At 42.0% G+C, this 24,563-nt stretch overlaps 1 protein-coding gene, 1 long non-coding RNA gene and 2 pseudogenes across 3 annotated transcripts in view; 2 read left to right on the forward strand and 2 right to left on the reverse strand.

Moving 5' to 3' along the window:
• The window catches only part of TTC27 (tetratricopeptide repeat domain 27), a 246,620-nt gene extending 237,964 nt beyond the window's left edge, over positions 1–8,656 (reverse strand). For both annotated transcript variants that reach the window (XM_020972342.2, XM_020972341.2), the window contains exon 1: positions 8,381–8,656. In XM_020972342.2, the coding sequence (XP_020828001.1) occupies positions 8,381–8,468 (88 nt within the window). In that variant the 5' untranslated portion in view covers positions 8,469–8,656. The remainder of the gene's footprint in view (positions 1–8,380) is intronic.
• Positions 8,657–8,730: 74 nt separating this feature from the next.
• LOC144455851 (uncharacterized) overlaps positions 8,731–24,563 on the forward strand; it is a 64,805-nt gene continuing 48,972 nt past the window's right edge. Inside the window, exon 1 of the long non-coding RNA XR_013484657.1 lies at positions 8,731–8,864. This is a non-coding gene — a long non-coding RNA (uncharacterized LOC144455851). The remainder of the gene's footprint in view (positions 8,865–24,563) is intronic.
• On the forward strand, positions 11,930–14,885 carry LOC110198189 (ATP synthase F(1) complex catalytic subunit beta, mitochondrial pseudogene; annotated as a pseudogene).
• Positions 15,962–16,562, reverse strand: LOC110198160 (large ribosomal subunit protein eL19 pseudogene; annotated as a pseudogene).

A 24,563-nucleotide genomic window follows, 5' to 3' on the forward strand; every position in this document is an offset into this window, starting at 1 on the left:
CTTCAGAGCAGGGGACTGTTTTTTACCTTTGTATCACTAGCCTGAGCACATGCCTGGAATATATATAACATGCACCTAATACGTGTTTATTGACTGACAGCAAATGAATGTGCATTCTCAAAATGTCAGAGGCAGGCCTAGAACCCAGGCCTTCCTTAACTTCAAGTCCATGACCACTATATTTCCCTAATCCTAACAAGGCCCTCCCTTGATCCTTTCACCTTTTCAAACTATCTTCTTTACTTCACACTTAGTCCTAAATTTCTTGAAAGCTTGATCTCCTTATTAAGAGTGGCTTGACATTATGCAATCATAATTCCAAACCCATCATTGTACTGAAATTGCTCTAAGTCTCTAAAGACCTCCTGGTCATCCAATCCAATGGTCTTTTATTTTTGTCTAGATCTCTCAATAACTTTTGAAACTACTAACTGCTCCTCAAATCCTGGATATCTTCCCATTACCTAAAATAAAAAACCCACTTATCTTCCCCCCACAATTGGGCACCTCTGAACTTCACCATTACTGCCCATGACAGCACCACTTCCTCTAGGTCTTATATCAGGGTTATCTTCAGATATGAGTTTTGAGGAAGAGGGAACAGAATCCATTAGCAAGTTCTGTCAATTCCACCACTGCAATACCCATGTGTCAGTCCTCTCTTCTCTAACCTCACAGAGATTACCCCAGTTTAAGCTGTCCTTACCACTCACTTTGATTACTTCAACTGGCTCCTGAATCAACAAGCATTTTTCAAGCACTAAATAAACCAGGCACTAGAAAAGGCAAAACCAGAGTCCTGGCCCTCGATGCTCACATTCTCCTGGGGGAAGACAACACGCAGACAGCTATGTATGGGAGATAATTTCAGAGGGAAGGCTCTAGGAGGTTTGGGGAGGTGGAGGGAGAGGGAGCACCAGAAAAGGCCTCTTGCAGAAGGGAGGATTAAGGCTAAGCCTTGAAGGAAGCCACATGGTGGAGGTGAAGAGGAAGAGTATTCCAGGCATGGGATGGAAAAGGGACAGAACTCAGGAGATGAGTATACTCATTGACTCCTAAAAAGTATTACACCTCTATTTTCATCCCTCTCCAATATGTACTAAATAATGGTGCCGAAATTACTTTGATTAGACATAGACAGGATCATGCCACTCACCCACCAATGGCTCCCTATTGAATATAAAGCTCAGTCCCTCAAACCTAGCATTGAGACCCTCCAAAATCTGAAACCAGCCTACTATATATTATTAGTACCCTCCATACCAGTTTGGACCACCCTGACCCTCAAACTATGTTCTTCTGTCCCTATGCCTCTGTTCATGCTCCCCAAACCTGAAGGGCCCCTTCTCTTGCTCTTCACCTGCTAAAAGCCCTATTCTTCCTTTAAACCCAAACTCAAATGCCACCATCTCCATGAAGCCTTCCCCAACACTCAAAATTGGTAATGATCTCTCTCAGCCCTCTCAAAGCAATGTTTTGCAATTCATGCAGCATTATTAGATTTATCTTTGCTTGTCTAATTTTTTAAGTTTCATGAAAGCAGGGAGTGTCTCTGATCTTAACTTTCTATCTCCCCAAGTACCCAGCACAGTGCTCTGCATTTAATAAGTACTGGATGTAAAAAAAATTTTAATTAAAATTTTAAAATTAAAAAAAAAGTAAGTGTTGGGTGAATGACTGAAGACATTTTGGAAACAGAAAATAGTGGACTGCAACCAGCTAACAAGTACCATGTGCCAGACGCTGTGCCAGGCACTACAGATATAAAGTAGAAACCTGTACGTATATGAAATACATACAAAAGGAGGGAGGTGGTTAAAAATCAGGAAGGGCCTCACAGAGGAGGTACTGCTTGAGTTGAGTTATGAAGAAAGCTAAGCAGTCACAAGTGAAGAGAAAGGAGGGCTTCCAGGCATAGAGCATGGAGACAGGAGTTAGTGTCACCTGTGAAAAACAGCAAGACCAGTGCAGCTGGAGTATAAACAAAATAAACAGAGCAGAGGAGTGTGTCTCTCCACTTAGAATGTGACTCCCTGAGGGCACAGATTGTTTCACTTTGCTTTTTGTATCCTCTGTACTTTGCAGAGAACTAGAACATAGGAGGCATTTAATAAATGTTTGTTGATTGACTATTGATCGAAAAATCATGGATCCAGACAGTGAAGGAGTTTGTGCAGACAAAAGGAAGCACCTGGAGCACTTTGGACAAGGGAGTAATGCCCTGCAGGGGATCTGGGAAAATTACTTTGGTAGCTACTTGAAGGAAGCTCTTGGAAGGTCAGAGATTTGAGGCAGGGAGAGTAATGAAGGTGCTATTGCAATAATCCAGATGAAACTTGATGAGAACCATTCAGGGTAATCCCTGTGTGAGTGGTGAGAAGGGAATGGATGCAAGAAAACATTGCGGGAGTAGAATCACCTAGATTTGGCAACTGAATGTATATGTGAGGTGAAGGAGAGTGAGGAATCAAAGATGGCTCCTTGATTGTGAACCTGGGTAACTGAAAGGATGACAAATATGAAGGACAAAGAAGAGAAAGGAAAAAATGGTGATTCAAGGTTTCAATCTGATGGTAGTACCATTAGCAGAAATAGGAAAAGTCAGGAGGAAGATTAGCTTTGGGGAAAAAAGAACAAATTTGCTTGTAGACTGTAGAATGTTGATACAGGTGAGATTTTTTGCTATTCATTCCTTCAGTCATGCCCCATGAACCATAGCGCACCAGGCCTTCCTATCTTCCATGACCTCCTGAAGTCTGCAGGTGGGATACTTAGGGCCAGATGACTATCTGTTTTTGGAAATGCTGGGCTGGATTTTAGAAGAGATAGGAACATGGGTTTTGTTTTTGGAATCACAGCACAGAAATGACAGTTGAAGCTGTGGGAGTGAATTGGATTAACATGGGAATGACTATAGTCAGGGCTAAAGCCAAAAAAGTTTGATTTATTTTTATACATTCATTTTTGCAGAATCTCACAGTAGAAAAGTTTCTTATATACTACCTAGTCCAACTCATACTTGAATTAGAATCTCCTCTATAACATACTGAGAAGTGGTCATTCAGTCGTTGTTGGAAAATTTTTAATGAGCAGGAAACCCACTATTTACAGAGGCTGCCTTTTCCATTTTTGGACAGCTCCCTTAGGAAGTTTTTCCTTACATCAAGCTTAATTTGCTTCTAAGCAGCTTCCATCCACCCACTGATGCCCTCTGGGGCCAATCAGAATAAGCCGATTCCCTCTTCCAAGGGACTGCTCTTTAAATACTTGAAGAAAGGAAAGTGATCCTGTCCCATATATGTCTTCTCTTCTCACTGCAGCATTTGACACTGTTGACCAACCTCTCTCCTCTTTCCTCAAACCTCCTCTTCTCTCCTTAAAACTTTTCTGTGTCATGGACCCCTTTGGCAGTTTAGTCAAGCTTATGGATTCCTTCCCAAAACAATGGTTTTAAATTCATAAAATAAAACACATAGGATTACAAATGAAATCAATTACATGGAAATAAAGATTTTTTTTCCCATGCTAATCTGCAGACCCCTGAAATCTCTCCTGCCCCCCAATTCTCTCTCCTCTCCAGTCCAATCTCCATGTAGCTGCCAAACTGATGCTCTTATGATGACCACCACTTCACTCCACTACTCGAGAAGTTTCATGGGTTCTAGAACTAAATGTAAAAATCCAGGATTACACTGGAACCAGACTGAGAAGGGCTTTAAATGCCAGTCTTTCCAGGATGACTACTCCTTCCTCCTCATGTAAACTACACTCTAGTCAAACTACACTACCCTAAATACAACATTCCATCTTCCACCTCCAAGTCTTTTCAAGCTCCCCCCCCCCCAACAAATGCTTAGAGGGCTCTCTCTCCTCATCCCCTCCTCTTGGAACTGCTGGCTCCCTTCAAGGATCAGCTCAAATGCTATTTCTTTCAAGAGGCCTTTCTTAATTCCCTCAAGTATTAGTTCCCCTGTCCCAGCTCCCCAAAATCAGTGTATATCTATTTTGAATATATCCTATATATACTTATCTGCAAACAATCTCTCTCCAATGCTCCTCCATCTCTGTCAATAAAACATAAGTTCCTTTAAGCCAAGGATTGTCTATTTATCCCCAACACCTAAACACAGTGCCTAGTATATGGTCTGCAGTTAAAATTCTTATTGAATGAATCAAAACATAACCATTCCTTCAACCAATACTCAAAGAGACCATTACTACTCAATTTCAGCAATCCACACAGGAAAATTCAGATGGATGAAAAGTACATAATGCACAAATTTTTATTTCCAGTTGACTGGGTAACTCACTTAGCTGGTCTATCAGTACATACCTGGACAGGTACCACAGAGGAACAATAAGCTGGTCCCAGAACTACATAAAAGGGAGTTAGCTGACAGGACTTTATCAGGAAACTGTGAAATGATTTCAATGATCACAAGCTGACCCTAACAAAAAGGCCAATTTTTTTTACTTTTATAGTCATAATAGTATAAGCTCCTGGCACCTGGCTACATGTACTGTGACATTTAAGAAACAAATTCAACATTAAATTTTCTTTTGTTGTTAATGACTTCAAAGTTAGTTAGTGGTTGATGAGCATTCTCTGTAGCATGACAGCTCTGACCATCCTCTGACTTCTGGAGTCAGAGGACTTGGGTTCAAATCCTACTTGTGATACCTGCCAGTTCTTTTTTTTTTTAGCCTGTCTTCTTGTTATTTTTCTCATTTAACTTCCCTGGGACTTAGTTCCTCATCTGTAAAATGAGGAGGTTGAACTAGATTGCTTCTCAGGTCCCTTCTAAAAATCTCTGATACTATGATCCTTTCTCCTCTCTTGGGTTCTCATCACACTCTTCTTACTTCACTCTTCTATCTGGTGTCAGTGACTTGTCTAGTTAACCCCCCCCTCCCCCTTTGCCCAATTACCCATATCCAGCCCCCTAGGTATGGGTGTGCCCAAAGGTTCTACCCTGGGTCCTCTCTTCTCTCTCTTCACCTTCTCTCAGTAATTTCACTGGCTTCAGTGTGTTGCATTATTATCTCTATTCTATAAAATAAAACCTTAGTCTCTCCTGATCATTAGTCCTACATCGATCAGTCAAGTCAGTCAAGCAGCATTTTTTTTAAGAACTTACTATGTGCCGGGCACTGTGCTAAGCAATGGAGATACAAAGAAAGGCAAAAGCCCACATCTCCCCTCAAGGAGCTCACAGTCTTATGGGAGAGACAACGTATAAACAAGCTATATACAGGATAAGCTAGAAATAATCAACAGATGGAAGGCATTAGCATTAAGGAGGATTGGGAAAGGCTTCTTGCAGAAGGTGGGACTTCAGCTGAAACTAAATGAAGGATAGGAGGCCAGAAGCAGAGATAAAGGGGGAGAGAATTCCAGGCATGGAGAATATGGAATGAAAACCCTTGGTGTTGGGAGATGGAGTGTACTATGCAAGGAACAGCAAGGAGGCCAGGGTCACTGGAAGACAGAGTACATGGAGAGGAGTAAGGTATAACAAAACTGTAAATGCAGAAAAAAGCCAGCCTATAAAGGGCTTTAAAAGCCAAACAGAGAATTTTGTATTTGATCCTAGAGATGATAAGAAGCCATTGAAGTTTACTGAGTAGAGATGTGATAAGGTCAAACCAATATTTTGGAAAGGTCAATTTGACAGCTGAGTAGAGGAAAGATTAGAGTGGAGAAAGAATGAGGCAAGGAGACCAACATGGGTTATTGAAAGAGTCCAGGCATGAGGTGATGAGAACCTGCATCAGTGAGGTTTTAGTGTCAGGAAAGAAAGGAACATATTCAAGAGATGTTATAAAGGTAAAATCAACAAGCCTTGGCAACAGATGGATAAGAAGGGCAGGAGGAGTTGAGGATGACACAGGTTACAATTCTAGATAACTGGGAAGATGATGGCACCCTGGACAGTAAGGAAGTTAGGAAAAGGTGAGGGTTTGGGGGGGAAGGATGAGTTCAGTTTTGGACTTGGGACTTGTTGAGTTAATATGTCTATGGGACACCCAGTTCTAAATGTCTAATAAGCAGTTAAAAATTCAAGACTGGAGGTCAGGAAAGAGGTTAGGACTGGAAAAGTAGATCTGAGAGTCATCTGAATGAAAATGATACTTAACCATGGGAAATGATGAGACCACCAAGTAAACTAGTATAGGAGAAGACCAGAGGAACCAGGACAGAGCCTTAGGGGACCCCCAACTGCCTACTAGGCATTTACCATCTCAAACTTAACATATCCAAAAAAAAAAAAATTTTGCCCCAAACCCATCACTCTTTCTTTTTAACTTTCCACCTTCATCCTTCCAATCATCCAAGTTTGAAAGACAATGGAGACTCTTTGGACCACCACTATCTCCTCTATCCCCAGATCCAGCCCAAGTTTTATCAATTCTGCCACCATCAACACTCTCACATCCACATCCTTCTACACTCACACAGCCACCCACTTTAGTTTAGGCTCTTTTGCCTGAAGTATACAATGTAAACATCTCCTTAATTTGATTCACTGGCTTATGTCTCTCCACTTTCCAATCCATCCTCAACATAGCTACCAAAGTGTTCCCAACACTAACCATATCACTCCCCTGCTCAAAGAGTTCCCTACTGCCTCTAGACTCAAATAAAAACTCTTTTTGGCACTCTACTTCATGCACATTCTGGCTAGACTGGAGTACTTGCTGTTCCCTATCCAAAATATTCAATCTCCCACCTCCACGCCTTTGAACAAGCTATCTTCTAATAGGCCTCTCAGAATCTCTGGCTCCCTTCAAGACTGAATTCAAATGCCACTCCCTACCCATAATCTTTCCTGATCTCCCCTCCCCCCCAAGCTAATATTGCACCCATTCTTACAACTAAGATTCCGAATTTATTATGCATTTATTTACTTGTGTACATGATTTTCTACATACACACACACATGTTCCTTTGTATCCCCAGGGCCCTGTCACTTAGTCGTTGCTTAATAAATGCTTGCTGAGTTTAATTGAACCATCACTTTTCTATCTTCCATAATTCACCTATAATCAAGGACAGTGCTGCTGCTTCTCTTCCTGCTTCCCAAAGCATCCCACCCTCAAAATCCTTTTTCACTGGAGAGAGGAAACATTGAAACATAATCAAACCTAGGGGCAGCTAGGTGGTGCAGTGGATAGAGTACCAGCCCTGAAGTCAGCAGGACCTGAGTTCAAATCTGGCCTCAGACCAAACACTCTGACTTACTAGCTGTGTGACGCTGGGCAAGTCACTTAACCCCAATGGCATAAAAAAAAAAAGATAAGAGAAACATAATCAAACCTAACTTTCCCGCCCCTGCCCCTAAAAAGAAAGCCAACAGCAATGGAAGCACTTTTACTATCTCCATCAGACTCCAGGGATCAGAAAGAGAAAAGGGGCCAGGTCTCTGCCCTTAGTGCTGGATAATTTCCCTCTTTTGTCCGTCCCTTAGTCACCTCCACCCCCATCAACCAAATGACAAGCATGTATATCTATTATGAGATTTCACTAAGCACTAGGGATACAAAGACAAAACTGAAACTGTCTCTGCTTCCAAGGAGTTTGCATTATTTATCATCAGGGAAACAGACATATATAAATAATATATACAAAATGTATACAGGTAGGTTTGGAGAGAAAGTGCACCAATAATTAGGACTCAGAAAGGCTTCATGTAGGTAGCTTGAGATGAGTCTTAAAGGAAAACAAGGATTCGGAGAGGTGCTGAAGACAGAATGCATTCCAGGAGTGAGGGACAGCTATAGCAAAAAGAAGAGAGATGGGAGGTAGTATACCCAAGTTTCAGAATAAGCAAATTGGAGTGGGTCATAGAATTCATGAAAAGTGGTAATATGTAAGAAGATGGAACAGCAAGAGAGCCATGTTAAGAGAAACACCAGAGAGGCAGCTTTATTCGATCCTAGAAGTAACAGGGATATCTTGCCTGAAGTATGTATTGCAATATCCTCTCAACTTGACTCGCTGCCTTTCTCTCTACTCTCCAATCCATCCTCCAGACAGCTATTCCCAATACTGAGCACATCACTCCCCAGTTCAGAGTTCCAATGGCTCTCTACTACCTCTGGGCTCAAATAAAAACACCAGGTCACTGGAATTCAGTGAGCAGGGGGTGACACGGCCCGACCCGCGCTTCAGGATAATCAGTTTGGCAGCTGAAGGGTGGCGTGGCGTGGGGGAGACCAGAGCCCGGCCCACAGTAAGTGCTTGCTGACACCGGCTGGGACGCGAGGTGAGGAAGACCGAAATGAAGGCAGTGGGGGCGTTTGAGACTGGGGGGCTGGTGGCCCCGCGGCGGCGTGCGCACCCCGCCAGGGGCAGGTGGGCCGCGAGCCCTCCTCTCACCTGCGCCGACCACGTCCGCCTGTTTCCACCGCTGCCGCTCCGCGTCGGTGGGGTGGCCCCTCAGCACCGCCAGCTCCGGGGGCCACATGGCAGCGCCGGAGCCGGGCACCAGCAACGGGTTCTACGGGGACTGCTCGGGGGGGCCGAAGGAAACGGGCCCGAGGGCGCCCGGACGCTAACCCGGCCCGCTGTCCCCTCTGGCACCGACCCCCTAACTCTGGTGTCCCACGTGCTAAAAACGGACCCAGGAAGCGTCCCTGGCAGTGCCTCACGGAACTCTGGGAAACTAGAGGAGGAGCCTTCCCGCTTCCGCCTAGGAGGCGGTGGCTTCAATCTGGCTATAGAGCATGCCCAGAATAGGAGCTATGTGGGCTCCCCGGCGGAAAGCAATTAGCCTCCGGGAGGGGGAGAGACCGAACTTGACTTTGGAACCCGGCATGGAGGCTCCCTGCAGGCAGGCACACTAGGAGGGAAAGGAAAGGAGGTGACGGATTGTCCTTGTACGCGTTTACTGAGCCTGTTTTTTGTGATTACTAACTAGTTAGTTGCGATGTAGTGTAGCCACCTGCGTGGAGGGCTCCAACAAAAACACGTCTTCTTGTTGAATTGTGTCCAACTCTTCATGACCCCCTTTTTGGGGGGCTTTCTTGGCAGAGATACTGGAGTGGTTTGCCATGTCCTTCTGCAGCTCATTTTACAGATGAGGAACTGAGGCAAACAGGGCTAAGTGACTTGCCCAGGGTCATACAGCTAGTAAGTGGCTCAGGCGGTATTTGAACTTTGGTTTTTCTGACTTCAGGCCTGGCGCTTTATCCAATGGAAGTGGTGGTTCTACCACTTGAGCCTAATAGGTTATGAGCTATAATACTTATATAAATGCTGTAAATCTCATCTCATTTGATCTTAAACACTAATCCATTTAGATAGGCATGTCAACCTGAATTCAAGAGAAAACAGCCAATTTAGTAAAATGGAGGTCTTTAATCAGGGCAAATGATTTGCAAATTAGGGTGCCACACTGCAAGTGCTGGGGTGCCCATTTTAACTTTATCTTGGTATATGGTATAAGATGTTGGTCCATGCCTAGTTTCTGCCATACTATTTTCCAGTTTTCCCAGCAGTTTTTGTTAAGTAGTGAGTTCTTATACCAGAAGCTAGAGCCTTTGGGTTTATCAAACAGTAGACTACTATAGTCATTGACTACTGTGGCTTGTGTACCTAACATTCCACTGACCCACCACTCTGTTTCTTAGCCAGCACCAAGTAGTTTTGATGATTGCCACTTTATAATACAATTTAAGATCTGGTATGTCTAGGCCACCTTCCATTGCATTTCTTTTCATTAATTCCCTTATTCTGGAACTTTTGTTCTTCCAGATGAATTTTGGTTTTTTTTCTAGCTCTATAATTTTTTGGTAGTTTGGCATGGCACTGAAATTTAGGTAGAGTTGTCATTTTTATTACGTTAGCTTGGCCTACCCATGAGCAACTGATATTTTTCCAATTATTTAGATTTGACTTTATTTGTGTGAAAAGTGCCTGCATTTCATTCTTATAGTTCCTGGAGTTGTTTTGACAGGTAGACTCCCAAACATTTTATAATTCTTTGTCTCTTGCTGTTGGACTTTGTTAGTAGTATATAGAAATGCCAATGATTTATGTGGGTTTATTTTATATCCTACAACTTTGCTAAATTTGTTTATTATTTCAAGTAGGTTTTTACTCGATTCTCTAGGATTCTCCAAGTATACCACCATATTATCTGCAAAGAGTGATAGCTTTGTTTCTTTTTGCCTGTTCTAATTCCTTCAATTTCTTTTTTCTTCTCATTGCTAAAGCTAACATTTTTAGTACAATATTGAATAACAGTGATAATAACATCCTTATTTCACCTCCAATCTTATTGGAAATGCTCTAGCTTATCCCCATTTCATATAATGCTTGCTGATGGTTTTAGATAGATACTATTTATCATTTTAAAGAAGACTCCATTTATTCCTATGCTCTCTAGCATCTTAATAGGAATGGATGTTGTATTCTCTCAAAAGCTTTTTCTGCATCTATTGAGATAATCATATGATTTCTGGTAGTTTTGTTGTTGATATGGTCAATTATGCTGATAGTTTTCCTAATATTGAACCAGCCTGGCATTCCTGGTATAAATCCTACATGGTCATAGTTTATTATCCTCAAGATAAATTGCTGCAATCTCTTTGCTAATATATTATTCTAAATTTTTGCATCAGTATTCATTAGAAAAATTTGGTCTGTAATTTTCTTTCTCTGTTTCAGCTCCTCAGCACCATATTTGTACCATAAAAAGAATTTGGTAGGACTCCTTTTTTGTCTATTTCCCCAAATAGTTTATATAGTATTGGAATCAATTGTTCTTTAAACATTTGATAGAATTCACTTGTAAATCCATCTGGCCCTGGAGATTTTTTCTTAGGGGGTTAATTGATGGCTTATTTAATTTCTTTTTCTGAAATGGGCTTAAGTATTTTATTTCTTCTTCAGTTAATCTGGGCAGTTTATATTTTTGTAAATATCCCATCCATTTCACTAAGATTGTCAAATTTATTGGCATACAGTTGGACTAAATAGGTCTTTTTTTCCCCCTTTGGAGATCTCTTTCCATTTCTATTTTACCCTCTGGTGCTAGAATATCAGGGCAGTTTTCCTTGATAATTTCTTGAAAGATGATATCTCTCCTCAATCTGTTTTCCAGGTCAGTTGATATTCCAATGAGATATTTCACATTTTCTTCTATTTTTTCATTCTTTTGTTGTTGTTGTTTTTTTTACAATTTCTTGATATCTCATAAAGTTATTAGCTTCCATTTGCTTCATTTTAATTTTTAAGGAAGTATTTTCTTCAGTGAGTTTTTGGACTTCCTTTTCCATTTGGCCAATTCTGCTTTTGAAGGCATTCTTCTCCTCTTGACTTTTTGGACCTCTTTTGCCATTTAGGTTAGTCTATTTTTTAAGGTGTTATTTTCTTCAGCATTTTTTTGGGTCTCCTTTAGCAAGCTGTTGACTTGTTTTTCAGGATTTTCTTGTTCTCTTCCCACTTTTTCCTGTACTTCTCTTACTTGCTTCTCAAAATCTTTTTTGAGCTCTTTCATGGCCTGGGACTGATTCCTATTTTTCTTGGAGGCTTTGGATGTAGGATCTTTGATTTTGTTGTCTTCTTCTGGTTGTACGTTTTGATCTTCTTTGTCACCAAAGAAAGATGCTATGGTCTGACTTTTTTTTTTGCGCTGTTTGCTCATGATCCCAGCCAATGATTTTACTTTTAAACTCTTTGTTAAGGTAAGGGTCTGCTTCCAATGTGGAGAATGTACTGTCCCAAGCTTCAGAGGTTTTGTGCAGCTGTTTTCAGAAATACTTCTAGGGACCTGTAAATTTTCAAGTCTTCCAAGGTGGTATGGTCAAAGGAGAGGCATTTACTGCTTTCCTGGCTTGTGCTGTGGTCTGTGAGTGACCACAAGCTCTCTTTTCTGCCTTGAAAATCTGAGATTTCCTCTCCACTGCCACCACAAGCTCCACCATGCCAATAATCCTCCTTGTTCCAGGACCACCATCAAGAACTGTGACCCATCCAAGCACGGGCAAAGCAAGAGAATCCTACCTCAGCACCAGCAAAGAAATCCCTGCAGTCCCCCTCTGATGAGCCAATCGATCCTCCCCTTAGTCTGTGGGCTGAGAGCTCCAGAAGCAGCCACCATCCCCAGGGCTGCCCGGGAACTGGAGCTGGGGCTGGGACTGAGCTCCTCTCTCACTTTAGTCACAGATCACAGTTGTCTTTGTCCTTTGTGGGTTGAGAAGTCTGGAAACCGCCACAGCTGCCCATGATTCAGTCCCCTCAGGCCTGCTCCGTGTTCACTGAGGCCCTGTCTTTGTTTATACAGCCCATGCTGAACTGTGCTCCTCTCCCAGCTCAGTGCAACAGACCTTTCCAATCAACCATCCAGGTTGTCTTGGGCTGGAAATTTGTTTCACTCTGTCTTTTTGTGGGTTCTGCTGCTCTAGAGTATGTTTAGAGCCATTTTTTTTTCCCACAAGTATTTGGACAGTTTTGGGGGAGAGCTCAAGCAAGTTACTGCTTTTACTTTACCATCTTGGCTCCACCTAAATAACTCAATTATTGTTTTAATTTCCTCTTCATTGGTGGTAAATTCACCCTTTTCATTTTTGGTACTGGTAATTTGGTGGCTCTTTTTTTTTTTAATCAAATTAACCAAAGATATTTTTTTTGTTTTTTTTTTTCATAAAACCAGTTCTTAGTTTTATTTATTAGTTCAATAGAGTTCTTAATTTCAGTTTTATTAATTTCTCCTTTGGTTTTCAGAATTTCTAATTAGGTATTTAATTGGGGATTTTTAGCTTTTTCAGTTGCATGCCCAATTCATTGATCTCTTCTTTCTCTATTTTATTCATGTAAGCTTGGAGAAATATAAAACTTCCCCTAAGGAGAGCTTTCACTATATCCCATAAGTTTTGGTATGCTGTCTCATTATTGTCATTCTCTTGGATGAAGTTAATTGATTGTTTCTATGATTTGTTGTTTGACTCATTCTTTAGGATTATTTAGTTTCCAATTAATGTTTAGTCTATCTTTCCACGGCCCTTTATTACATTTAATTTTTATTGCATCATGATTTGAAAAGGATGCATTTAATATTTCTGCCTTTCTGCATTGGATTGTGAGGTTCATATGCCCTAGTACATGGTCAATTTTTGTGTAGGTGCCACATACCACCAAGAAAAAGGTATATTCTAGCTCAGTCTCTCCCCATACTCTGCTATGTTAGGGCTGCTGGGCCATACCACCACAGCCTCAGGCACCCTTGCCCCAGGCCCAGACCTTGTTGCAGGTGGCCCCAGCCACACTCCAGTGCACCCGGGACTATGCAGCTATGACATCCCCCACCCCCAAGAGCAGGGCGGCCTGCAGGCGCATGGTGGCTGTCATCAGGCCTTGGTGGACGTGCAGTTTGATGAGGAACTCCCTCCCATTCTCAATGCCCTGGAAGTGCAGGACAGGGAAACCAGGCTGGTTCTGGAGGTCACTCAACATCTGGGTGAGAGCACAGTCCGGACCATTGCTATGGATGGTACTGAAGGATTGGTCAGAGGGAAGAAGGTCCTGGATTCTGGCGCCCCAATCAAAACCCCTGTGGGGCCTGAGACCCTAGGAAGAATCATGTAATTGGAGAGCCTATTGATGAAAGGGGTCCAATCAAAACAAAATAGTTTGCTGCTATTCATGCTGAGGCTCTTGAATTCATAGAGATGAGTGTAGAGCAAGAAATCCTAGTCACTGGCATCAAAGTTGTGGATCTTTTGGCCCCATATGCCAGAGGTGGCAAAATTGGTCTCTTTGGTGGTGCTGGGACTGTATTGATTATGGAGCTAATCAACAATGTTGCCAAGGCCCATGGTGGTTATTCTGTGTTTGTTGGTGTTGGTGAACGGACCCAAGAAGGCAATGACTTGTATCATGAGATGATTGAGTCTGGTGTCATCAATCTGAAGGATAACACTTCCAAGGTAGTGTTGGTATATGGCCAGATGAATGAACCACCTGGTACTCGAGCTCAGGTAGCTTTGACTGGCCTCACTGTGGCTGAATACTTTAGAGACCAAGAGGGTCAAGATGTACTGCTTTTCATTGATAATATCTTCTGATTCACTCAGGCTGGCTCAGAAGTGTCTGCTTTACTAGGCAGAATCCCCTCTGCTGTGGGTTATCAGTCCACCTTAGCCACTGATATGGGCACCATGTAGGAAAGAATTACCACAACCAAGAAGGGTTCTATCACCTCCATGCAAGCCATCTATGTGCCTGCTGATGACTTGACTGATCCTGCTCCTGCTACCACCTTTGCCCATTTGGATGCTACCACTGTGCTGTCTCAGGCCATTGCTGAGCTGGGCATTTACCCTGCGGTGGATCCTCTGGACTCCACTTCCCAGATCATAGATCCCAACATTGTTGGCAATGAACACTTATGATGTTGCCCAAGGTGTGCAAAAGATTCTGTAGGACTATAAGTCTCTCCAGGACATCATTACTATCCTTGGTATGGATAAGTTGTCTGAAGAAGACAAGTTGACTGTCTCGGGCCTGGAAAATCCAGCGTTTCTTGTCACAGCCATTCTAGGTTGCTGAGGTTTTCACAGGACATATGGGGAAGTTGGTGCCCCTGAAAGAAACCATTAAGGGACTCCAGTAAACCTTGGCAGGTCAGTCTGACCATCTCTCAGAGCAGGCCTTCTCTATGGTCAGACCCATTGAAGAAGCTGTGACAAAAGCTGAAAAACTGGCTGAAGAGCACTCATGAGGAGTCACCTTCATCTGCCACACATCCTTCAATTTCATTTGTCTGAGAAACAACACAAGAACTTTCATTGAAAAAGCTGTGTACTGTCTGCATATTTAAACTTTTGAATAAGATGTTCATCTCAAAAAAAAAAAGTATATTCCTTTCTACCCCAATTCAGTATTCTCCAGAGATCTACCATATCTAACTTTTCTAAAATTCTATTCACCTCCTTAATTTCTTTCTTATTTATTTTGTGGCTAGACTTATCTAATTCTGAGAGGGGGGAGGTTAAGGTCCCTCACTATAGTTTTGTTGTCTATTTCTTCCTGTAACTCCCTTAATTTCTGTAACAATTTGGATGCTATACCACTTGGTGCATATGTTTAATAACGATATTATTCATTGTCTATGGTACATTTTAGCAGGATGTAGTTTTCTTCCTTATTTTTAATTAGATCTGTTTTTGTTTTTGCTTCGTCTGAGATCAGACTTAGTACTCCTACTTTGTTTTTACTTCAACTGAAGTAAAAACTTTCCCTCTACTGTAATAGGTCTGTGCCTCTTCATGTGATATAATTTACCCTTTTCTGTCCCCTTTCCTCTCCTCCCAGTACAATCCCTTTCCACTACTTAATTAGATTTTTTTATGGTCACATCAAAGTCAACTTATACCCATGCCCTCTGTCTATATGTACCCCTTCTAAATGTCATAATAAAGATACAGTTCTCAAGAGTTACAAGTATCATCTTCCCATGTAGGGATGTAAAATGTTTGCCCTTATTGAATAACATGTTGGGGTTTTTCTTTCCTATTTACCTTTTTAATGCCTCTCTTAAGTCTTGTGTTTGAAGATCAAATTTTCTGTTGACCTCTGGTTTTTTCATCAGGAAGGTTTGGAAGTCCCCTATTTCATTGAATATCCATTTCTTCCCCTGAAAGATTATGCTCAATTTCACTGGGTAGTTAATCCTTGGTTGTAATCCAAGCTCCTTTGCCTTACAGAATATCATATTCCAAGCCATCCAGTATTCTAACATAGAAGCTGCAAGGTCCCGTGTCATACTGACTGTGGTTCCACAGTATTTAAATTGTTTCTTTCTGGCTGCTTTTCTCCTTGACCTGATAATTCTGGAATTTGGCTACAATATTCCTTGGTGTTTTCAATTAGGATCTTTTTTTTCCCCTCAATCTGTCAAGGTTTATTGTATAAGCTAAATAGAAGGGTACTATGTACAGAACAGATAGGGGAGGATCATTTCTTAGTCTCCTCCTCCTTGGACAAAGTCTTTATGATCTCCTGTTTCCTAGCCTACAGACACTCTTCCCAACGCTTTTGTGCTTCTTTAGTCCTCGACTGGCGAGCTTCAGCCTGGTCAGCCAAGAGCTTCTTCCGGGCCTTGTCTGCCTTTGGCTTATGAATTTGCTCCATGAGGATCCACTTATTCTTGAACACATTTCCCTTCACGTTCAAGTACAGGCTGTGGTACATATGGCAGTCAATCTTTTTGGATTCACGCTATCTTCGGAGCAGATGGTGCAGAATTCTCATTCGCCTCATCCAGGTCACCTTCTCAGACATACAAGCATTTGCAGTACCCTTTCTCTTACCAATGCCCATTTACCTGCCCAGCCCCTCCATCAAGCCAGAGTATTTTTTCAGCATCTGGCACTAGAGTACATAGTCACGGTTTCTAGATGATGAGCCCATCTTTAATCAGCTTCCAAATCTGCTGATGGGAATTGGTGTTGGCAGTTTCATTGGTCTCATTGGGGTCAAGCCATACCTTCTTCTTTCCACATCTAAGGACACTAGAGGCAAGCCTCTTCTGAGGCCTGAGCATACTCATGGCTGCAGTCGCCCAATTTAAGATCTCTTGCAGGAGTTGATGGGTGGATTCTTTCAATGACTATTTTACCCTCTGGTTCTAAGACCTCAGGGCAGTTTTCCTTGATGATTTTTTGAAAGATGCTGTCCAGGCGCTGGCTTGCTCTCACGCACTCTCTCTCTCTCTCTCTCTCTCTCTCTCTCTCTCTCTCTCTCTCTCTCTCTCTCTCTTTTTAAATCATGGCTTTCAGGTAGACCAGTAATTCTTAAATTATCTCTCCTGGATCCATTTTCCAGGTCAGCTTTTTTCCAGTGAGTTATTTTACATTTTCCTCTATTTTTTCATTCTTTTGATTTTGACTGATTCTTGATGTCTCAGAGTCATTAAAGTCACTTGCCTAGTTCTAGTTTTTAATGAATTGTTTTCTTCAATTAGCTTTTGTACTTCCTTTTGAATTTGGCCCATTTTACTTTTTAAGGAGTTGTTTTCTACAGTCAATTTTTGTCCTTCCTTTTCCAAGCTATTGACTCTCTTTCATAACTCTCATTTCTTAATTTCTTTTCCCAATTTTTTCTTCTCTTACTTGACTTTTAAAATCTTTCTTGAGCTCTTCTAAGAAGGCTTTTTGGACTTGAGACTAGTTCATGTTCCCTTTTGAGGTTTCAGATGTGGATATATTGACAATTCTGCTGAATTTGTGTCTTGATCATTCCTGCCCCAAAGAATCTGTGGTCATTGTTCATTTCTGCTTTTTGCTCATGATGTTTGCCCATTTCCTGGCTTTTAAAGTTGAGCACAGGAACCACTGACCCAAGCTTCTCGTGCTGGGTGCTGGGGACCTGGTCGCTGGCTTTATGTGCTGGGGCCTCAGGTGCCGGCAGCTGGCAGCTGTTGGGGATCTGACAGCTTACCTGGTGCTAAGCTGGGGTCAGCAGCACTAAAGCTCTTGGGGTGGAGGTGGGGTCTGACACCTGGAGGATACCTGCTCTGAAGCACAGCAAGGTTTGGCTTTTGGAGGATGCCTGCCTAGGAAGTTGTGCTTCCTAGAATTGTGCTGAAGCACCGGGAGTTTTGGCTGCTGGAGTCTACCAGTTCCTCTAGCTGCTCCAAGGCATTGGGGCAGGGAGGGGGGCGGATAAGAGGGGAGGTTGGGTTTCCTGCTGTTGGTGCTTGCTTAGGGAGGCTTATAGGGGGCTTGCTGGGATGACTCCCATCCTGCACTGCTCCCCTCCACCAGGTGCAGAGGGAGTTCTCATTAATTTCCCAAGCTTCCCAGGGTAAAAGACTGCCACATCCTGTCTTTCTGTGTTCCAGGGTTTTTCCTGGGGCAATATTTTCTGGGTGTTTTTTTTTTTAAAAAGGTCAGCAAGGGAGAGTGAGAGCAACTTAGTTCTTGCTCCACCATCTTGGCTTCTGGAAGTCCTGTTTCTCAAGTGCTGGGGTACCTGAGGAGGAGGCCGAGAACAGTTTATATAGGGTCCTAAGGAAGAGGCAATAGCCAAGCTGCAGGTGCGAGGGGCTAGGCAGAGGAATGGCCAGTTCACAGGTGGGAGGGGTTATGACCAGGCTGCTGGTGGGAGATTTACAAAGTAATTAGAGGCTGGGAATGAGAGTTGTCCGATCAGCCCCAGGCAATTCACAAAGATGAGGTCAACTTCAGTTTATTGTTAAACTGTGTTTGTCATATGCAGTTATTCCCATTTTGCACAGATAGAAGCAGAGAGAGGTTAAGTAACTTGCCCATGTCACACAGCTAGTAAGTATCTGAGGGCAGAAATTCAAACTCAAATCTTCCTGACAACCAGGCCCTAGGCTCTGTTATACTACGCTCTGTTACACTACAGCTGCTTCTCTGGAGTAGCTAGGAGCCATTTGAAAAATAGAGCAAAGTCTAGGTGGCCTTACTTTAATACTTTACTATGTTAAAATTACCTTGTAATGAGGTAAACAGACCAATAGAACAGAATGGGGTCAGAAATAGAACCAAATATAAGCAAAATGTTGTTCGAGTATGGGAGAAAATTGGAGGAGATTAATCAATATTCTTGGAGAAACTTCCTGGGAATGTGATGAAAAATAAATATAGTTTATTGGGGGCAGCTAGGTGGCAGACCCGAGTTCAAATCCAGCCTCAGGCACATAACACTTATTAGCTATGTGACCAAAAAAAAGAAATCTTCACCTCAGTACCTTGTGTCAAAAAAAAAAATCGTATCTGAATAACAGACTTAAGAAAGAGGCAGGTAGTGATCAAAGTGAATAGAGTGCTGGACCTAGAATCTGGAGGATCAGAGTTCAAATCCAGCCTCAGACACTTACTAGACATGTGACCCTGAGCAAGTTACTTAACCTCTGACTACCTCAGCTTCCTCATCTGTAAAATGAGCTGGAAAAGGAAATGGCAAACCACTCCATGTACCTTTTGCCCAGAAAGCCCGATATTTGGTCAAGAAAAGTTGGACACAACTGAAAAACAATAGACTTCAGCATTTTAAAAAAGCTATATAAAAAAAGAAAAAATGTGATCTCAACTATGAGGGAAAGAAATATTGAATAAATAGAAGAAATCGTAACAAATTAGAGATTTGTTAGGTTACATAAAGAATGCAAAATATACAATTTAACAATTAGATTAAGAAAAGTATTTGCAGCAAATTTCCAGATTTTTAAGCTCAATATTAAAAATAATAATAAAACTATTCAAGGGAAACTACCTATTCCCTGTTGAAAGGGCACGAAAAATTTACAACAAAGGATATGCAGATCACAGATTGCTCAAAAAGTATTCCATCTAACAAAAAAATGCAAATGAAAACAACTCTGAGGTACTCTGTCTCATGCACCAAAGTTGACAAAAATAAAAATAGCAAAACAATGCAGGTTTGTGGAGAAGCAGGTACACGTCTATATTTCTTATGGAACTAGAAGCTGAAAGATTTTTGGAGGACATTTTAGAATTACATTCTGAGTCAAAAATCATTATCTTCATCTCAATTATCACATATAATAAGATGATCAAAAATAAGAAAATAGCTACCTATTCAAGCATTTCTTATAGGAGTGTTTAATGATGGGGGGTGGGGGAATCCAGAAATATCTAAAAGATTTAATAGGTGGGAAAGGTGCAAATAAGCACAGAATGTTATAATGCAATTAGTATCCTCCACTGTCACTGGATGGTCTATACAAAGATAACAATTGAACCAGAGGTAATGAAGTCACTGAGAAAGAGGGAGAGAAGAGAGTCCAAGACAGAGACATGGATTGTTATCCAGAGAGCCCCTTAACTGTGAATAGGCCGTGCATGGTGCTGAGCCGGTGCTCTGGCCAATTCCAAAGAGATATGTGTTTTCACCATTTAATAAAGAAATTGTACACCAAGAGGCTTACTGCTATTCCTCACATGCGAGTGTCTGTCCACACCTGCTCTCCTTAGGGTGAGGGAAAAGATGATTCGCATCTGAGCAGAAAGAGCTGCCCACTCAGAAGACTTTAAAAGGACAGACATCCTTCACTGTCTTCAGAGGCTCTGTTCTAGCTTGGAACTTGGTGCCGGGTGGGGGGGGGGGGTTGAGGGAGGAGATTTCTTCTCCTCCTCCTTAGCAGCAATGGTGACTACCGACAGCTAGAAATCAGCCTAGAAGATCTTGAGACTATACTTCAAATCTTCAGCTTCCTCTTCTTGTTTCTCTCTTTCTTGGCGGACAGGCCACCAAAATAGTGTTTTTTCTGGCCCAGGCAGTCATCTCAGTGCAACAACCTGTGCACACATTATGAACACTAACTAGTGTGGTGGAAACGCTAATTGGACTTAATCTCCTCAATGCATGATGCAATCCAACTTTCTTAATAAATTCATGCACAGTAAAAGCATCAGTTTCCACAAAGAACAAACCATCTTCTTAGAGGTCTTGGTAAGGGTCTTTCACACCCTTGCTCACAAGGTTCCCTCTTTACCCAGTTCCCTTTCTAACCAGTAACTGGGAAGCCATGTACCTTCCTCCACAGTGGTCTTCTGACAAGTCTCAGTCAATCGGCACTGCTCTCAAGGCAACTATGGCTGCTTGAGTCAAGTTCTAGGAATGTGGGAGTCTATGCAAGTCATCACCTAAGTGCAGGCTGGCTGATGGCCGAGGTCTCAGGTGGGTTTCTTATAGTTTTTAAGCTGCGGGCATTCCCAAGTTGTTTACCATGTAAGTTGACTTGTAGTTTATTACATGAACTACTGATGAAATCTGTCTTATCAGAGGGTCCACATACGCTTTTTAGTCAAGAACAAACATGTTTACTACATTATAATACACAAGGACTTATTAATGAAAAACTTAAAACAACTCTATCAAAACAAAATGGAGGCAGTTATATAATAAAACTTATTATCATTACGCTTGTGGACTCAAGAAGTCTGGAATCAGATGTGAATCATCTTTTCCCTCACCCTAAGGAGGGCAGGTGTGGACAGACACTCGCATGTGAGGAATAGCAGGTGACTGGCAGCAGGAGGTATTCCCTGCAGCTGCTCCTGCACTTCTTGGAGGAGGAGATGGCCACCTATGGAAGGATGAGCCCAGGCTATACTCCAACTTCCCAGAAGACATGAACTCTGAAGGAGTCATTTTGATAGCACAGACTGAAGTGAAGGTGAAATTTCTAATCAACACACAAAATATTTCATGTTTTAAGTATCAGTCTCTTTCTTAGACTAGTATAACGGAAGTTAAAGGTTACTTTTTCTCTTCTTTTTCCTTTTTTTTTCTTTTATTTTTTCTTTTTTTTTTTCCCTTAGGCAGTGGGGTTAAGTGACTTGCCCAGGGTCACACAGCTAGTAAGTGTTATGTGTCTGAGGTGAGATTTGAACTCAGGTCCACCCGAATCCAGGTCTGGTGCTCTATCCACCGTGCTACCTAGCTGCCCCTCTAAAGGTTACTTTTTCATGTTTAACTATTTATCACTGAGCACTTATGCATCTTTTGGATTTAAGTGTTTCTTTTGGGATAGAAGAAATAAAGAGGGGGCCTATATCTGGTACCAGTGTATAAATTGTACCACATGTATACATTGAGTACCTTTCTAAAAGGGACTCTATCAATCCATTTTGGGAAGGCCCTAGGTATTAGCCAAACCTAGGCTTTGTTAAAAGCTCCTTCTCAGAGTTCTTCTCTGATGGGGGCATAATGAACCAGAAATGACAACAGCAACAGAACTTGAAACCTTTTAAGAGGCTAGGCTTTCCCAGGACTGAACTCACACTTTGGGAGCCCAGAGGTATGGCTTCTCAATGGGACAGGGTGCCCCAGTCTTATTAGGCCAGCAGACCCCTTATTTAGGGATTTGACAAATGTTTGTTGCAGGAATGAGTGAATGAATGCCCTGCTGTTATGTTTTGTATGGAGGATGGGTGAACTAGAGTAAACAGTGTATACTAGAAGGAGAAAAGCAAGGCTTCTTCTCAGGTGTTCCGAGCAATTATTTATGGCAGAGAGACTAAGTCCACCTGACAGGGAGAGCCAGTGTGTCCTGAGCCTTCAGTGTGTTAAACTGAACTAAATAAGGGGAGGGTGGGTGGGAGAAGAGGCAGTATTGATACACAGCAGTCAATGCTCAACTCTTCTATCCACAAAGTAAAAATATGAGCTGCCAGGGAAAGCTTTGGGCCAGATATTCTTAGCCAGGGCCCAGTGAATTTTAAAAAGTATTTTAATAACTGTATTTCAATAAAACATTTATTAAAATTCTACTATGTACCAGGCACCATGCTAAGTGCTAGGGATACAAAAAGAGACAAAGTCCTAGCCCTTGAGGAGCTTAAAATCTAATGAATTATTTTCTTTATAATCCTGAATATTTTATTTCATGCATTTAAAAACATTTTTCTGAGAATGTGTCCATAGGCTTCAAACAAAAATGTCTAATAACTCCTAATATAACCCCTCATCAATGGAGTTGAGGGCAATGATTATTGGACAGACTACTCAATCTTCTCTCCAGGCCAGGAGAATGAATAAAAACTAACATGGCTAACTTATTTATTGGTCACCCCTCAGTTTCCAATCAGAAAATATGAATATTGTCTCAAATATAAAAATGTATGCTGGATGTGGCATCAGAGGACCTTGGTTCAAATCCCTACTCTGCTACTTATTGTGTGATTTTGGACAAGTCATTTACCAATTCTGGTCTTCAGATGCTTATCTATGAAATGATTAGATTAGGTGGCTTCTAAAGTCTCTTTCAGTTCTATGAGCATATTAACACAATCAATGAACATTTTAGGCACTGTGATACAAAGACAAAAATAAAGCAGGAAGGGGGGAGGGGTGGTACCTCGCTCACATCTCCCCTCCAGAGTTCTCTCTGAGAACTGACAATCAAATCAACACTGCTGCTGCTTCTGAAAAAGAACACATCAATTAACTGTTTTATTGCTCCATTTACTATTTTTGCGACTTCCCAGACTATAAATCCCTTCCCTGGCCGCCACTTCCAAATATACTATTTCCCCAGTTAGATAATGAATCTATCAATAAATATTTATTAAGCCCCTACAATGTGCCAGGCACTGTGCTAAGTGCTTGAGATAGAAAAAGAAGTAAAAGATAGTCCCTGCCCTCAAGGGGCTCACAGTCTAACTGGAGAAGACAGACAACATGTAAAGAAATACATACAAAGCATGCTATAGACAAGATAAATAAGAGACAAGCTCTGGAATTAAGAGGGATTTGGGAAGACTTTCACTAGAAAGCAGGATTTTAGCTTGGACTTAAAGGAAGCCTAGAAGGTCAGTGGGTGGGAGCCGAGGAGGGAGAGAGTTCCCAGCACTGGGGACCACCAGAAAAAAATGCCTGGAGCCAAGAGATCAGTTTATTTCAGAGATGGTTCTTGTCCTGAGAATAGCCAGGAGGCCTGTGTCCCTGGATTAAAGAGTATGTGGTGGGCAGTAAGGTATAAGAAGACAAGAAAGGTAGGAGGGAGTTAGGTTTTAAAGGACTCTGAATGCCAAACAGAATATTTTGTCTTTGCTCTTAGAGACAACTGTTCTTCCTTCCTTTCATTCTTGAAACGGACCAGTGGCATCACAGGTGATGTCTTGACTTGCTAGTGAATTGGATTTAAGTGAGGCAGAGCTGTGCAAAGTTTTAAACCTCACTCTCAACTCTGAGGCAATAGGAAGCCATTGGAATTTATAAAGTAGAGGGCAAAATGACTGTGATGGGGTATGGGCCCAAGCTGAGACCTTTGCCCCTTGCCCCAAAAAGAATTTTGCTCCCATTTGTCTATGGCCCCAGAAAACCCTTAAACTTCTCTTACTCTGGTCTCAGACAGTTCCATATGGACTCCCCTTATTTTCCTTTGAAAGCCCTACCCACACCTTTTGATCTTATTCAGATGCCTTTCAAACTTTTTCCTCCCAGTTCTCTTCATTATCTATTCCCATTGTCTATTCAGTCTCTCAGACATTCAAATCAGAATTCTCACCTAGACCCTTTTCCCAGCCCCCTCCTCTGGCCACCCAAAGTTACTTTAGTGTATATAAGATCCACCCTGGCCCCCCACTTAAACGCTGAGACTTTCTCATGCCTGCTGGTCCTTACAGGCGTCACCTGGCCTATGTGGTTTAACTCTATTAAACTTTTTCTCTGGCTGAAAGAAGATTTGGGTTGAATTGATTCAGGCAGGGCCCACGTGATCTTGGGGTCCCAGCACACCTACCCTCTAGACCTCATCAACTGAGCCTACACTTTAGGGGGTAGCCACTTAAGTGGCTAAGTGGATAGAATGCCAGGCCTGGAGTCAGGAAGACTCATCTTTCCAAGTTCAAATCCAGCCTCAGACTGATGTAGATACAAATAGTGTCCCAAGAGAATATTAACATTACTTTTCCAGGACTTTGTGAAACCCCAGCTAATTCTGTAACTTAAAAGGCATGCTAAAGTCCTTTCCCCCTTATCTTGAACCTGTACCAAAAGAACTGCTTTTGTGTCCCTTATCCTATGTTCCTTAACCTATGCTCTTATGCCCTGTCCTTAA

Source organism: Phascolarctos cinereus, unplaced genomic scaffold, assembly GCF_003287225.1.
Source record: "Phascolarctos cinereus isolate Bilbo 61053 unplaced genomic scaffold, phaCin_HiC Scaffold_2;HRSCAF=192, whole genome shotgun sequence".
NCBI classification, from domain to species: Eukaryota; Metazoa; Chordata; class Mammalia; order Diprotodontia; family Phascolarctidae; genus Phascolarctos; species Phascolarctos cinereus.